Here is a 13,744-nt window from a genome sequence, read left to right as displayed (position 1 = left end):
TGTAGTTTCAACAAAACACAATTTTTATTGTCTGTTACCATAACAATAGGTTACAAACATTTCTTTCAAGTGCTGAAAAGTGAATCTTCTTCTATTGTCTCTGAGGATAGATTTATACTGACTAAAAGAGCGTTCGACGTCACAAGAAGTAACTGGTACATAATTCAATTTCACAATGTCTGCTGGGGATAAGTCCAAGTTAATCTTCACTGTTGATTCACCACTCATCACAGCAACAACCTTTTGTAGTTCTTCATATCCAGGGTTTTTTGAAAGTACAGTGTCCACCTTAGCTCTTACTGCATCTGCAACTTTACCTCTACCACGATTCAGTTGTTCCACAGTACTATTTATAATTTCAAAACTTTCAGATAGTGAAAGGTGCCTATTTTGGAGACTTTTGAGCGTTTTTATGATGCATGAAAATGTATGCTGAATGTGAGCTAAGTCATTCTTCACACTTATGTCACAGGTAACTGTTTTCGCAGTATCAATTGAGACTGCATCTTCAGAGTCCAATGCAAGGAGAACATTGTTAATAGAGTCTATATGTTCGGCATAATATTCAACTGCTTCTAGCCATGTACCCCATCTAGTTAAAATTGGCTTTGGTGGCAATGGAATTTCAGGGTACATTTCTTTCAACACGTTAACTCTACTGGGAGCTTTGAGAAATACTTTTTTCACTGATGAAATCAACAAATCTACTTTAGGGAAATTGTCTCTGACCACTTCTGCCACACGATGAAATGCATGCGCCACACAAGTAAAATGAGTCAATTTAGGATATACAGCAGATAATGCTTGTCCAGCTTTGACCATATAAGGGGCAGCATCGCTAATAAAGAATAACACATTATCGTACATAATACCCTTTGGCCACAGGATACCCATAGCTTCGTTGAACAGTTTAACTATAGTTTTGTTATTGCACTTTTCTAGAACATCACAATGTAAAAGAATTCGTTCAGAATATTGTTCACTTAACAAACCGATAACTACATTACCAACAAGTCTACCTTCTTTGTCGGGAGTCTCATCAATGGAAACCCAAATTGAACTATCTTTAATTTCATCTCTTATCTTCTGTATTGTCTCATCGTAGATGGATGGAGCATACGTCTTCCTAAGTGTTGACTCATCCGGGATTGTATGTTGAGTATATTTTTCAAGGAATTCCCTGAAGACCTTATTCTTTAGTTTGTAGAGAGGAATATCAGCAGAGATGAGAGAACGGCACAGGTCGATGTTAAACTCAGATCTTACATTCGATGTTGTTGGTTGTGTTAAAAACAATTGTCTCTGCTTGGAATTTAGTTGTTTGTTGGCCTGATGTTTACTAGTTGTAATGTGTTGTTGCACCAGGAACTTTTGTGTAGATGATACTGCACACTGACACAAATTACAAAATAATATTTTATTGTCAGTTGATAAACCATCTTCTTTAAATTCTGAAATGTAACTTGTTAGTTTTGATTTTAAATTGACTGAATGACGTACTTTTGGCATATTTACCGTCTTTATAGTATGATTTACAAAACTGAACCTATGTGTACTCTGACTGGCATTTAACTATTGAGCTGCACAACTGAAGTCTGTTAAAAATTTTAAATTAAATTAATACAGTTTTGTAACTTACTTTCCCATTGTTGATAGGACTGCTAATTTTCAAATAACTCTGATGTTAAAGGGATTACTGAACATGTGTTTAAATCTCTATTGTTGAAATGTATTTTTAAAAGTTAATGGAATTTTGTTTTGTTTTATTGTTAAACCTAATATAATATGGACTGTTTTATATGAAATATGGAAAATATATGGAAATTAACGAAAATATGTACTAAACTCTAAAATATGGAAAAATATGGAAAATAAAAGTAGGATTTTTCAACCCTACACATTGTGAAACATAAAGATAATGCAAAATATAAATTATATTAGCTTTATAAGTAAATATGTATTTACATATAAATCCTTTCCCTGGTTATAATATTAAAATAACAGAAGGCAAATGGTGTAAAAACACGACACTGATATCATTATAAAATAACAAATTTACTTCATCTGTGCACTTGTAATATTCTGAACTCACCCTTGCAAAAAGAAACAGGAACACAGGTGTTCCCCCGAGAATGGAAGCTGCGGCCACCAACCCCTGGTAGCGGCGGGGGTTCAGAGGAACCAGGAGAGTTGGATACAATGACAGGGGTAGCTGCTGACTGGCACGCTGGTCCAAAGTGACCACTCGAAAGCCTGGTTGTCCCGGGAAAAGAGAACCAACCACTCCTACAAGATCACCACATTTCAATTCGTGTTTTACATTAATTTACATCTGAAGATTGAAAATATACACAAAGCTGCAGCAAATAATTTAAGACATATTCTATGTCTTAATAGCAATGCAACTTTAAAGCACGCTTTTGTTTGAAATTCTAATAAAAAAGAGACATGGGAAGAGCGAAGGAAGCAGGACGGAGAGAAGAAGAAAAAGAAATGGAAAGAGAGGAATGAAAGGAAAAAGAGAGAAATGGATGAAAGAAAAAGGGAGACCGAAATGGGAAGGCGAGATGGAGGGATAAAAGAGAGACAGAGAGGGGAGAGAGAATATACATATTCATATAAGAACACTTTCAATTAATTATTATCAATCTGTTATTTCACTCACCTCCTGGATTAGTTACCACTTGGGGATAAACGTTGACCACATTTGGATTTTGGGCGCAGTATATCAAAAGCAAGTTATCCTACAACACAACCAGACAAGTAATTCTTATTGTTACGTTATGAAAATTAAGTTGGAGAGAATTAAATTAAACATGTAAAAAATTTCTTCCATTAAGTAACGTACTGGTGTCAAACGTCCGTTATGATTGCAAAATTCAAGATAATATGGGAATTTATTACAATTCTCTTCTAATAGTCATTTGATATATGAGTGCACTTTTCTGGGGAGGGTGTCAGAAGTTTGTTTCTATGGCGACAAAGTGCCGTCATGCAGAGTAGTGGAATAGTTACAGAAACATCCATCGGCACATATATATGAAAGGAATATTACTTGATTCCTCGTATAAGTGATTGCAATCAATATTGTCCATGTTGTAATTACCTCATCATCCAAACATTCAGTGTCCTCTGTTTAGGAGGAGTTATATTATTCTAGCCACCTTTATTTACATTAAGGGCAGAAAATTATGAAAGATACGTTTTATGTCTTCACCAAGATTAACAGAAATCAGCTATTGACTCAGAAGTTGAACGATTTTTATTCTATTTTTAGTAGATCTTGGATGCAAACATAAACAGTGAAATTTACATCAATATAATAATATGGACACTGTACCAATTACGATAATTTATCTTACTCTCTGCTGCTGCAGCATACAATGAATAATGTTTTGACATTTTTTAAAATGAAATTTATACTTCTGTCACCAAAGAATGACTTACACAATGAAATGTTCTGTGCCACAAGATGTTGCTGATACCCACACATATTACAGAAACAAAGAAGAGTATAATCACGAAATTTATATAAGCAACAGGCATTAACAATTTTTCTTCTAATGCCAACACCGTAAAACAAATGAAGTTCCTTAATTATTATGAGCTTTAAAGGAGTAAATATCTGTAAACGTACAAATTGTCTTATAAAAATAGGAAAAAATAATATGCATAATATTTTTCCCTCGAACTATGCATTTACATAAACAACAAAATTCGTGTAATTAGAAGGCCAAGAGGTAACTGTCAAATAATACAAGTTTGTATATAAATTCTAGAATCTACATCTAACATGCATTTTGCTGTTTTCATAAGAAAGAATTTGTACCCCACTCACCTGCAGTTCCTTGAGATTTCCCTTCTTGCCGTCTAGCACAGCATCCCAGTCGATGCCGCAGTACAGAGTTTTTGGCCCGAACACAGACGTGAAGTTGGGGCTTAATTTGTCTATGTCAGAACAGTCTGTCAGGTTGGTGTAGTTGGGTCCCAGCCCCACCAGGTACACAGCGCGGTCCTTGGTGAACACAGGACTCCTGAACACCATGACACTGCCCAGGAACCAAGCTCCAGAGAGAGACTCGGCATCCACCACGCTGGTGGAGTGTCCCAGCAGCAGACAAGTGGCGCGTGTCTTGCGTACTAGCAATCCATTGAACGGCAGTAGCACCTTCGTCTCCTGCCAGCCATCTACTATCAAGCCCACCTGACACACAGTTAATAGTATTTTTCTATGAAGTACTCCTTACAAATCTTTAAGAGTTCTAAATTAATTTTGTGTTACTATTAAATACCTATGCTGAACTTTAAGAATTTCATTAGTACATCAAGAACTGATTTCACAAAGCAGAATTTAAAAGAAATGAATGTATCACGGAAGAATTCAACATTTAACCTGTTTTGAATTATAATGCTGATCATCAATTAAATACGAAAATTCATCTTCAACAGAAGAGAAGTACCAGCAAAATTATTTGAAGGGTATAGGGAAAGAACGAGATTTGTCCACTTTAGCAAATTGTTTAGAAGAGCAATTAAAAAGCCTGTCTTTAGCAAATTCTTTTCTTGTATGCCAAATCTAAAATCTGTCATAGCATTTAGAACGTTAACATTGTCATAGTGTTTCATTCATAGGATTAAACTATATGGAATCCTATTCCACACAACATGCTCATTGTCATTCTCGACTACTACCTACAAGGAAGAAGGTCTTCTGAGTAGTCCACTGAAGCGATGCAGTGAACATTCTTTCTATAGCACATAAAATACTCTGAGGCATAATACTTGAAGTTAACAAAATTAAGAATAAGAAGAATGTGTATTCAAACTGAAATGGTCACAAACTCCATACTCTTCAGTACCGGTAGGTAAAGTTTAGAACTGACGTACTGAAAGAAAATCAGGCCCAAAATACTGAGTTACAAAAACTTTGGTTAATTACTATCCGAGTCATCATGGCCACAAGTCAAGTCAGTCACAGACATAACTGCAAAAGTAAGACAAAATGTGTCCATGGAGCATCGGTTGAATTTGGGAATTTATTTTCTTCCGTGGTTTTTGCAACTACTTCCAAAATCTAAAACAAGAGGGAGAATTTTCCAAATCTTTACATTTCCAAGGGAACATTAAAGATTACATTAATGTAGTGATGTATTAACATCTACTAAACATCTCAAAAGAGTGAAAAGATGTATTAAATCTACATACTTAGACTTCAACAAACAAAATTTCATAACACAATCTCAAGGGAAAAAATGGAACTCTCTGCATTATGATCCACAGTTAATTCCCGATTTACCACGCAAATCGTCTGTAGCTGCATTTAGATTGGCAACAGGCCATGACTGTATGGCCAAACACCTGCATAGAATTGGAATATATCAGTCCCCTAACTGCCCATTGTGCAACTCAAACCAAGAAATGGATTCGGAACATCTCAAAATCTGTGCTTCAGTGGCTGACCATGACAATATCTTTGAAAAATATTGCAGTGCAAGAGATCAGATGACTTTACTGTCAAACGCCTGGCATTAGAAAACAACAACATCATCTCAAAGGATTAATATCAATTACAAATGTAAAAATCAATTATAAGATGAATCTTTCTTTCTTAGACGGTTTAATGCCCCTTTTCCATCTTACACGCGGTTAGGGAAGGGAGAATCACTGAATCACATACTAGACATCTCACAAGTGTGGGCCTCTCTGGTCATAGGATTAGCATGACACAGAGCCACTGCAGAGAAATCACAGGACAATCACAAGACAACGGACAAACACACAGTCCCATGGGCGGAAGATAAATTTCTTCCACTGTCCATACCAAGAATCAAACCTCGGACTTGTTGGTCGGGAAGTGCACATGCTATCCACATGACGGACATAAAATGAATCCAGAGGGGAAAAATGGAAGATTCACAATATTTGTGGAATGATATCTTATTCAAACCAAGATAACAACATTCAGATTAGATATATAACATGAATTGTCTTGCCGAACATTGTACAGATTAAGAATTTTGGATTCAGTAACATGCAGTCAACAAGGACCACATCCCAGCATAAATAAGTTTAACCAGAAATGGAAAAGCTCTGATAGTTTTATATCAGGATATCAGAAAGTCTGATGTTAATGGAAAATAGAAGGTGAGAATCTTCTGTAATCAAATTTTGTTCGTGCTTCCATCATTTTAACATGTGCAAAACTTGGGTTATTAAAGACCTTTAAAAATTCATTACGTAAGGAAGACGTTAATGATCATATCCTTGTAACATACTATATTATTCCATAAGCTATTTCTGATCATTGCTCAGTTTTTCCTATAAAAATTAAAGCTTTAAACAATTAGCGACAATTGAGGGGTGTTTAGCAAAAACGTCAGTTGTCCAAAATCTGGAAATTTTAGTTACAGCAGCCATCTGATGCTCCTCTGGGACATGCATGAACACATGTATTCACTTCCTTGAAAACGTCAACAGTATAGTATCGAATGGCTTCTAAAAATTTGTGTTTCTGTTAAAACGTCAGTAGTTCACAATATTTCTTGTAAGAATGTCAGTTGTCCAGGTTTCATTGATCTACACAGTGTTGGCAGCACCATTGCACCAGAGTAACAGCTGCAGGCGCTAGTGTGTTTTGTTGCATTTTGCATTCTGCATTGTGAATTTGGAATTTTTCAAGTAAAATGTCATTTGTCCAAAGGATTTTTTGCTCCAATTATCCAAATATTGTGCATTATGTGTAAACAACATACTGGAGATAATCCAATAATTAAGAAGTGTGCTCATACAAATTATCAACGTCAAATGCCAATAATTGTTGATGCTGTGAAGTTTTCTCGAGATTCCCACAAAAATACCATTTTGGACAACTGACGTTTTTGCTAAACACCCCTCAATTCTTTTGTAATACTTGCTTCCCTTTACTTTATAGGACAATTATCTAATGTATATTTAAACGAAATGCTATTTAAAATGCTTTCAATTACAACAAAAATAGTCATGTGTGTATAAATTTCTGTTCTCTTGTTCCACAATACTGTCATCCAAATCACTAGTCACAGTATCTTCTAACAATTTATCCACATAATAAAGATTAACAAATCATCAGCAATTATTTTCAAAATGAAAACTGACCTCAATGACGGTCTTCCTGGCATGCATGTAATCTCGAACATTGGCTGCAAGGTGATGCCACTGCCCAATGCATAGCACACCCTCCACTGTCGCCTCTGACAACATTTCACAGGCTCGAGAATCTGGCCGGGTCAATTTCAACGTCAGTGTCCCTGCACATCAATATCAGTGACTGTCTCTTCTACTTCATTACAATAATTACATTTATTTATGATTTGTATTTATAAATTAATGACGTAACGCTGTTTACATCATAAGCAGTGTGTAATTTTATATTTTGGTCCAGGGGTTATATGTTACGTGCCTCCAAAATCCGCTGTGTTTTTTAAAAAGATTTTGCAGGAGAAAGAAAAAAGCATTGTCAAGTAAGTCCCTTGATTTTCAAAGTTACTTTCGGTAAAATTTCAATCATTACATGATAAATTATGAAATTATACCAAAGTAGCTTTGAATATAAAGGGAATTAAAAGTGACAATGCTCTTTTTTTTCTCCTGCAAGATCGTTTTAAAAACACATAGCAGATTTTGGAGGCACAGCGATGATATAGAAGACCCAACATGAATAATAATGTTCAATAAAATCAGTCTCTTACAAAGACTATATCCAAACTTGGCAAAAACTGAACAGGAGAAAATAGCTAGAACATGACACTTTGCACTAAAATAGCAAGCAAGGGAAAAAAGGCACTAGCCAACGAAGCTTCAACATCACTATTGCAGTCGTTTAGGTCTGGACTTCAACTAATGAGGCTTTTCTTTTTTGCGTATGGTGGTGTCTGTATGAAAGTGGATGTGTGTACTGTATATGCACTTATGTGTGTGTACGTGTGCATATGTAGCTGCATATGTGTGTTGCACACATTAAATTATCACTTTAGTTGAAATTAACCGAAACAGTGCGCTATAATATCCAGAAAAATAATGTATTTATTATCTAGGTGAGAGATTTTTGGAGAGGAGGAGAATGGGAGTAAAGCAACTGAAGTAACTGTGTTCAACAAGAAAAAGCAATACTATCTCTTGACATTTTATATAACGAGGAATCAAAAGAGTTCAATCTGTTTTTCAGTAACAATACTTTGATCTACAGCACAATCAGCACAAACCATAAACTAGTAACATATCAAATGGTTTATGTAAAATGAAGAACAAAAATCAAGTAGGGCTGTGAGTATTAACCGCCGAACAACTATGAGCTAAAATTAACAACGTATGTTTCACAATTTTAATATTCTAATTTCCTTATTTTCACTTTTACATGGCAGCTCTATGTAAGATAACGACTGGTTTGTTTCATCAGTAAAGCATCTGGACTGCAAATGTTATTACAACCACTGGTTCTTTTACGAAATCTTTAAAAGGTAAGTCGCAGTATCCAGAGGACCATAACAAAATTTTGAGGAAGGAAACTACGTGATCTATTAGAAGAAGTGTATAAATAACTTCTGTTGTTATAGCTATACAAAAAATAAGTTGAGATATATTGTTAAAAAAAAGCTTTACGATCAACCACTATTAAAGGATGTAAAGCTGTTTCAAATATCTCATTCTTTCTTTAAAACAGATGCCACCTACCAACGTTAGTGTCTGCCCAAGCTTCCAGCATGAGAGTTTCATATCCGATGGAAAATATGTGCAATGAAGTTTCGTTAGCTGGAGTTTTTGTTAAAGATGCTCCACCCACAGCCCCATGATAAGCTGAAACAGGAAAACATAATATATAATCATATCTTAGTTCTAATAAGTATACATAAATGTGATAAATAATAATAGAATTTTCAAATTCAAATACATTTTTAAATGAAACTAAGCTCTTAGCAATTTTAAATTTATATAATAAAGAGCAGCGTTTCTCAAACTATTTTGAAATGGGAACCACTTTTTAAAGTCAGAACAGTTCCGCGAACCACCTTATTCTTGTTCCCTTCGAAAGCAAATTTATCATTTTCATAGCACATTTTAATACCAGTTTACTTATATTTTAAAACTGAATTAAGATTCAGTACTTTGGTCCTCTGTTATGAATTCGGGTGGTCCCTGGCTGGGTTACAGGCGCGGCACCAGATGTACAGGGAAAAGATGTTGAGAATCACCACGTATGTAGTGCTTTAAATCCCTCTTTTGTTGCTGAGAGTAGAGTGGGAAGTAGATAGACAGGTAGGGTAATAAATTTCATAAAATGTCAGTACTGGGAGAAAAAGTGAAATTCGATTGCCATGTGTCATTTCCAAACTCTGAGATTTTAAGCTACAGTGTGGTATTGCAATTCGTTCGAATTTTATTTTTTCTTCTGTCGTTTTTGAAGGACCACAAGGGCAGACCTCGAGGACCACAGGTGGTCCGCGGACCATAGTTTGAGAAACACTGATATAGAGCAATAAATAATAATTTATGTCACGTTCATTCAAATTGTGTACATTGAACAATTCACATTACATAAGGAAATAGTTTTATACTGTATTGTTAACCGAATTCAACACATACATTTTACGCATATGTATACAGCACTATCTGTCACTATACTCACTGTTATCTTTTGTAGTCCATGTGTCAGAGATGACACCCCAATCTGAGCTGCTGTCTGACGCAGTTGAAAATGAAGCTGCCCGGGGCAAACTACTAACAGAGCTGCCACCCCCATGGTCCAGACGCAGCCACAGAGACAGAGAGAAGCCTTGTAGCCACATGGACCAGCCCAGGTCTGAGTTCAGAGGCAAAGCAAGGGCGCACCGCGACCAGCACGACTTAATCCCTGTCGACATTTAGTGCTTGTCAAGAACACACTTCTTCTCTTTCATCCGTACCAGTGAACATATGTCCATCTGGATCGGGATGTTCAAGCTTTTAAAAAGTACAAATGACACACATGTTGTGCTGTTTGTTATTACATGTATGATGCCTCTACAGGCCAAAGTTTCGTAAAATCCCACAGGACTCTTAGGGACAAAGTCACATACAAAGGACAAAATTAGAGAACTGACAATAAGCTATAGTGTGTTCAATGCTAGACAACAGACAAACTTTAAAATAAAGAAAGGAAAAAAAAAAAAGGTCACTTTTAAAAATAAAATCAGCTTTTAAGGTTTTTCACTATAGCACAATTACTGGACTTCTACAGTATTAAATGCAGCACACAATAAGAAGATTACTTCTGACTTTTATGAAAAGTATATGTCCTATACAGCTCTGTGGGCTGCTGAAGTGGGCAACGAAGAAATAGCATCTCCTTATCAAAAAATAAAAAATAAATAATAATACTAATATTAATAAGTATTATCATATCATTTTGCCTATGAGACTCAATGCTCAAAATCAAATCTATTCGCCTGGTATGGTCCTTATCATTACCAGTAATGGGAGTTGAGATTTATGCTACCAGCACCACAAATTATTGTAAGCAATTATCAAATATGAAACAATTTCTACAAAAATGAAATGTAAATTCTATGAAGAAAATACAATACAACGTACTACAAGATAATAAACGAGCAATTTATCTAGCGCAGTTTTTTTTTTGGTATGATATAATTATTATGTTCATAATTTCCAGATCTTTCTACAAAGATAGGTAGAAAAAGACAACTTCATTCACTGAACCTATAAACAGATTAATGAAGCATTAACTTAGTTTTCAAATACAGTACTGCAATTCATTAGTATTGAAATATTCATATTTACAAACTTCAAATTCTTCTGTATGCTACTTATTATTCATTCACCAAGAGCTAATGAGATGTAGACAAATGACTAAAAGTCAAAAAAGGTGTAGTTAATCATTGTTTTAGTTAACACGATCACATTCGATCACATAGATACCATTGTGTAAATATTAAAAAATGTTCTTTAAATACTTTTTTATAATTAACTGTGACACTTATATCATACACTAGTATGCAGAAGGTATAAAAAATAAATAGAAACTCATGGTCTAGTGGTCAGAGCTTCTGGCTATAGTTCATATGGTCCCGGGTTCGATTCCCGGTTAGAGCACAGGAATTTTTCCTTAAAGGGGATTATTCCTATGTTCGTCCATGGTCTGGAATTTAGGTAAAGTTTAGATTTAAGACCTCTCCTGGCACCACATTATCATAATCATCCTATCACATCAGGGTAATGTAACTCCGCCTTCCAGGCGCCCCAACCTCAGAAGTGGGTTACAACTAAGCCATGGCCAGGAGAGAAGACCAGAAATGTCGAAAAGACAACCTGGTGGCATTGGATAAAAAATATATATATATATAAAATTTAAAAAGCATGAATGTGAAGCTCATATAGAACGAATTTAATTTAAGGAGGGTGGTAAGGAGGTGGAAGGAAATGGGATGAAGGAAAGAAGAGGGGAGGAAGAAACAAAAAAGGAGAGAAAAGGGGAAGAGGGGGAAAGAAGTCAAAGAAGGGGGAAAAGAGAGTGGTTGGTATAGGAGGGAGAGGGAGAGAGAGACAGAGAGAGAGAGGGAGGAGGAGGAGGAGAGGTGATTAGTAGGTGAAAAGAAGAGTAGAAAGGAATGGAGGGAGAAGTAGGCTTAGAGAAAAAAAAGGAGGGGATGTAAGAGAATGAAAAGAAAAAGACCGGAGGTGTGAAGAAGGAAAAGATGAGGATGAGACAAAGATAAGAGGAGGAGGAGGAAGCAGGCGAAGAGAGAATGAGAAGAAAAGGAAGGGAAGGAGAAAACGGGAAATGAAATGGAGAAAAAGGAAAGGAGGTAGTGATGAAAGGTGAGCTTGTACAAGGGGAGGAGAATAAGAAAGGGAAAGAAAAGAAAGCTTGTCTTTGAAGTATTCTGTTTCTGCATTCTGGAAATTCCTATCATTTTACAATAAATCTCTATTTTCTATATCAAACGAGGATGAGGAGGAGGGAGCTCCAATAACTGAACTGACTCCTCACTTCATGAGGTTCAAGTTGTCTTACCTGCCCTGATATGTTGGCTGCGCAGTGTTCGCGCCAGGCTGCCAGCTGCATTGTTGTCTCCAGTGGGACTGTCAGGAGTGGGGCTGTTGGACCCTGATCGTCTGTTGTTGGCCACAGGGTCAAATGACTCTGCAGCTGCTGGGAAGCAGAGGATGTAGTTGGGTTGTGCGTGACTACATGTAACCAGAGAGGTCAAGGCAGTCAGCAGTGGACCCTGACAGTAGAAAGACAAAACTGTTAAACAACAGTACATACTAAAAGTGTCAAAATGCTGCAAAAAGCCTCGTCAGGAGAATTAAATGATAAATAGTGTTTTTATATTATGTCTGCATTTGTCCATCACAAATTTCATCACGCTCAAGCGGGGCTCGAACCTCAGCCGCCTGAGTAGAAGACCAGCATGCTAGCACTGAGTCACAGACGCGGCCCCATAATCTGTACACAAACCAGGATTATCTACTACCAATAGGTGATACATGCAGCCCTATAACTCGGGAAATATCGAAGATAGTACATATGTTCATATGGACTCCTTGTGTTGTTTTGAGGTCTATTATCCTCACGCCAGTCACAGCACAATGATATGGAGTTGTTATAGCAGTTATCACAGACTCAATGTTCAAATGCAGGTCATCATGAGTATGTGATACTGGGTTGAAACATTCTTCCTTTAACATACACCACAGAAAAGCGTCACACACAGTGAGGTCTGGCTTCTGCCCTGACAGGATAAGAAAATGCAGATCCTCTGAACACGACCTTATTCAGAAAGAGTTTCTTGAAGAATGCCAGATTATCATTGCCACGCTGTGGAGGGGCCCTATCCTGCTGGAAGACTTACTGCTCGAAATCCAAACCATTGATTTCGCAAAAGTTCAGTAAATTGACAAGGAAGCAAATTACGACCTGCTCCTGGTACACAGTAGCATTGACAGTGTTGGTCTTAAAAAAAAAAAGTTTTCTTTAATTCACTCACCAATGGCGGGTTTTCGGATTTAAAAAAGTTCAGATATTGAGCCAGTTCTTTCGGCCTGATATTGTGACGTGCAAGAAGTATCACCAATTCCAGGATGATTCGTTGCAGCTCTGTAAAAGAAACAAAATGGTCACCGATTAATTTACGGAATACAGTGAGAGAACTTACAAAACATATAGGAAATAATGTGCCATGTAGCACACCCAAGACACAGATGATTCTCTCTTCTTCTGTATTAAATGGGATTATAATTTATGGTTATTATATATATATCAATCGGCTCAGTCATTAGCTAAGAAGAAACTGCCTACTGAAGGATGCACTGGAAGAAATGGTGAACAAAAGAAAAGTTTGGGGCAGAAGAAGATATTAGGTGATAGACAATATTAAGATATATGCATCATATGCGGAGATTAAGAGGAAAGTGGAAAAGAGGGATGATTGGATAAATACATAGACAGTAGGGGTCAGCTACTCTGGCTATTTGCGTCCTTATCTAAACTTCTTCAAAAACAAAAACAAACAATACAATAAACTGAATGCTAACACAAAACTAAAACACTTGTCACAGTAAAAACGAGGTACACAAATGCAGTATCCACAAGGTAATTTATAAAAAAAAATCATAAAAGTGAGCAGTTCACAGACCCTAGGTAGTATTTTAGAAAGAAACAATAAAATAATAAAACAATGACCACCAGAGATAGATTATATGGCGCAAT

The 13,744-nt window shown here is 36.2% G+C and overlaps 1 protein-coding gene across 5 annotated transcripts in view; it reads right to left on the bottom strand.

Moving 5' to 3' along the window:
• Nucleotides 1-13,744, bottom strand: part of mv (lysosomal-trafficking regulator mauve) — a 120,815-nt gene that overhangs the window by 69,717 nt on the left and 37,354 nt on the right. For 4 of the 5 annotated variants that reach the window (XR_011333988.1, XR_011333989.1, XM_069835670.1 and 1 more), the window contains exons 15-22: nucleotides 13,023-13,132; nucleotides 12,047-12,260; nucleotides 9,662-9,886; nucleotides 8,710-8,832; nucleotides 7,135-7,286; nucleotides 3,839-4,204; nucleotides 2,666-2,744; nucleotides 2,093-2,286 (exon numbers count right to left, since the gene is read on the bottom strand). Coding sequence is in view for 3 of the 5 variants with exons in the window: in XM_069835670.1 (XP_069691771.1) it covers nucleotides 2,093-2,286; nucleotides 2,666-2,744; nucleotides 3,839-4,204; nucleotides 7,135-7,286; nucleotides 8,710-8,832; nucleotides 9,662-9,886; nucleotides 12,047-12,260; nucleotides 13,023-13,132 (1,463 nt within the window). In the remaining 2 variants the exon portion in view is untranslated. The remainder of the gene's footprint in view (nucleotides 1-2,092; nucleotides 2,287-2,665; nucleotides 2,745-3,838; nucleotides 4,205-7,134; nucleotides 7,287-8,709; nucleotides 8,833-9,661; nucleotides 9,887-12,046; nucleotides 12,261-13,022; nucleotides 13,133-13,744) is intronic. The other variant, XM_069835672.1, reaches the window with a different exon arrangement.

The sequence above is a fragment of the Periplaneta americana genome, chromosome 9 (assembly GCF_040183065.1).
Source record: "Periplaneta americana isolate PAMFEO1 chromosome 9, P.americana_PAMFEO1_priV1, whole genome shotgun sequence".
Taxonomy (NCBI): domain Eukaryota; kingdom Metazoa; phylum Arthropoda; class Insecta; order Blattodea; family Blattidae; genus Periplaneta; species Periplaneta americana.
Note: the sequence above shows the minus strand (reverse complement) of the source record. Positions and strands in the feature narration are given on the sequence as shown.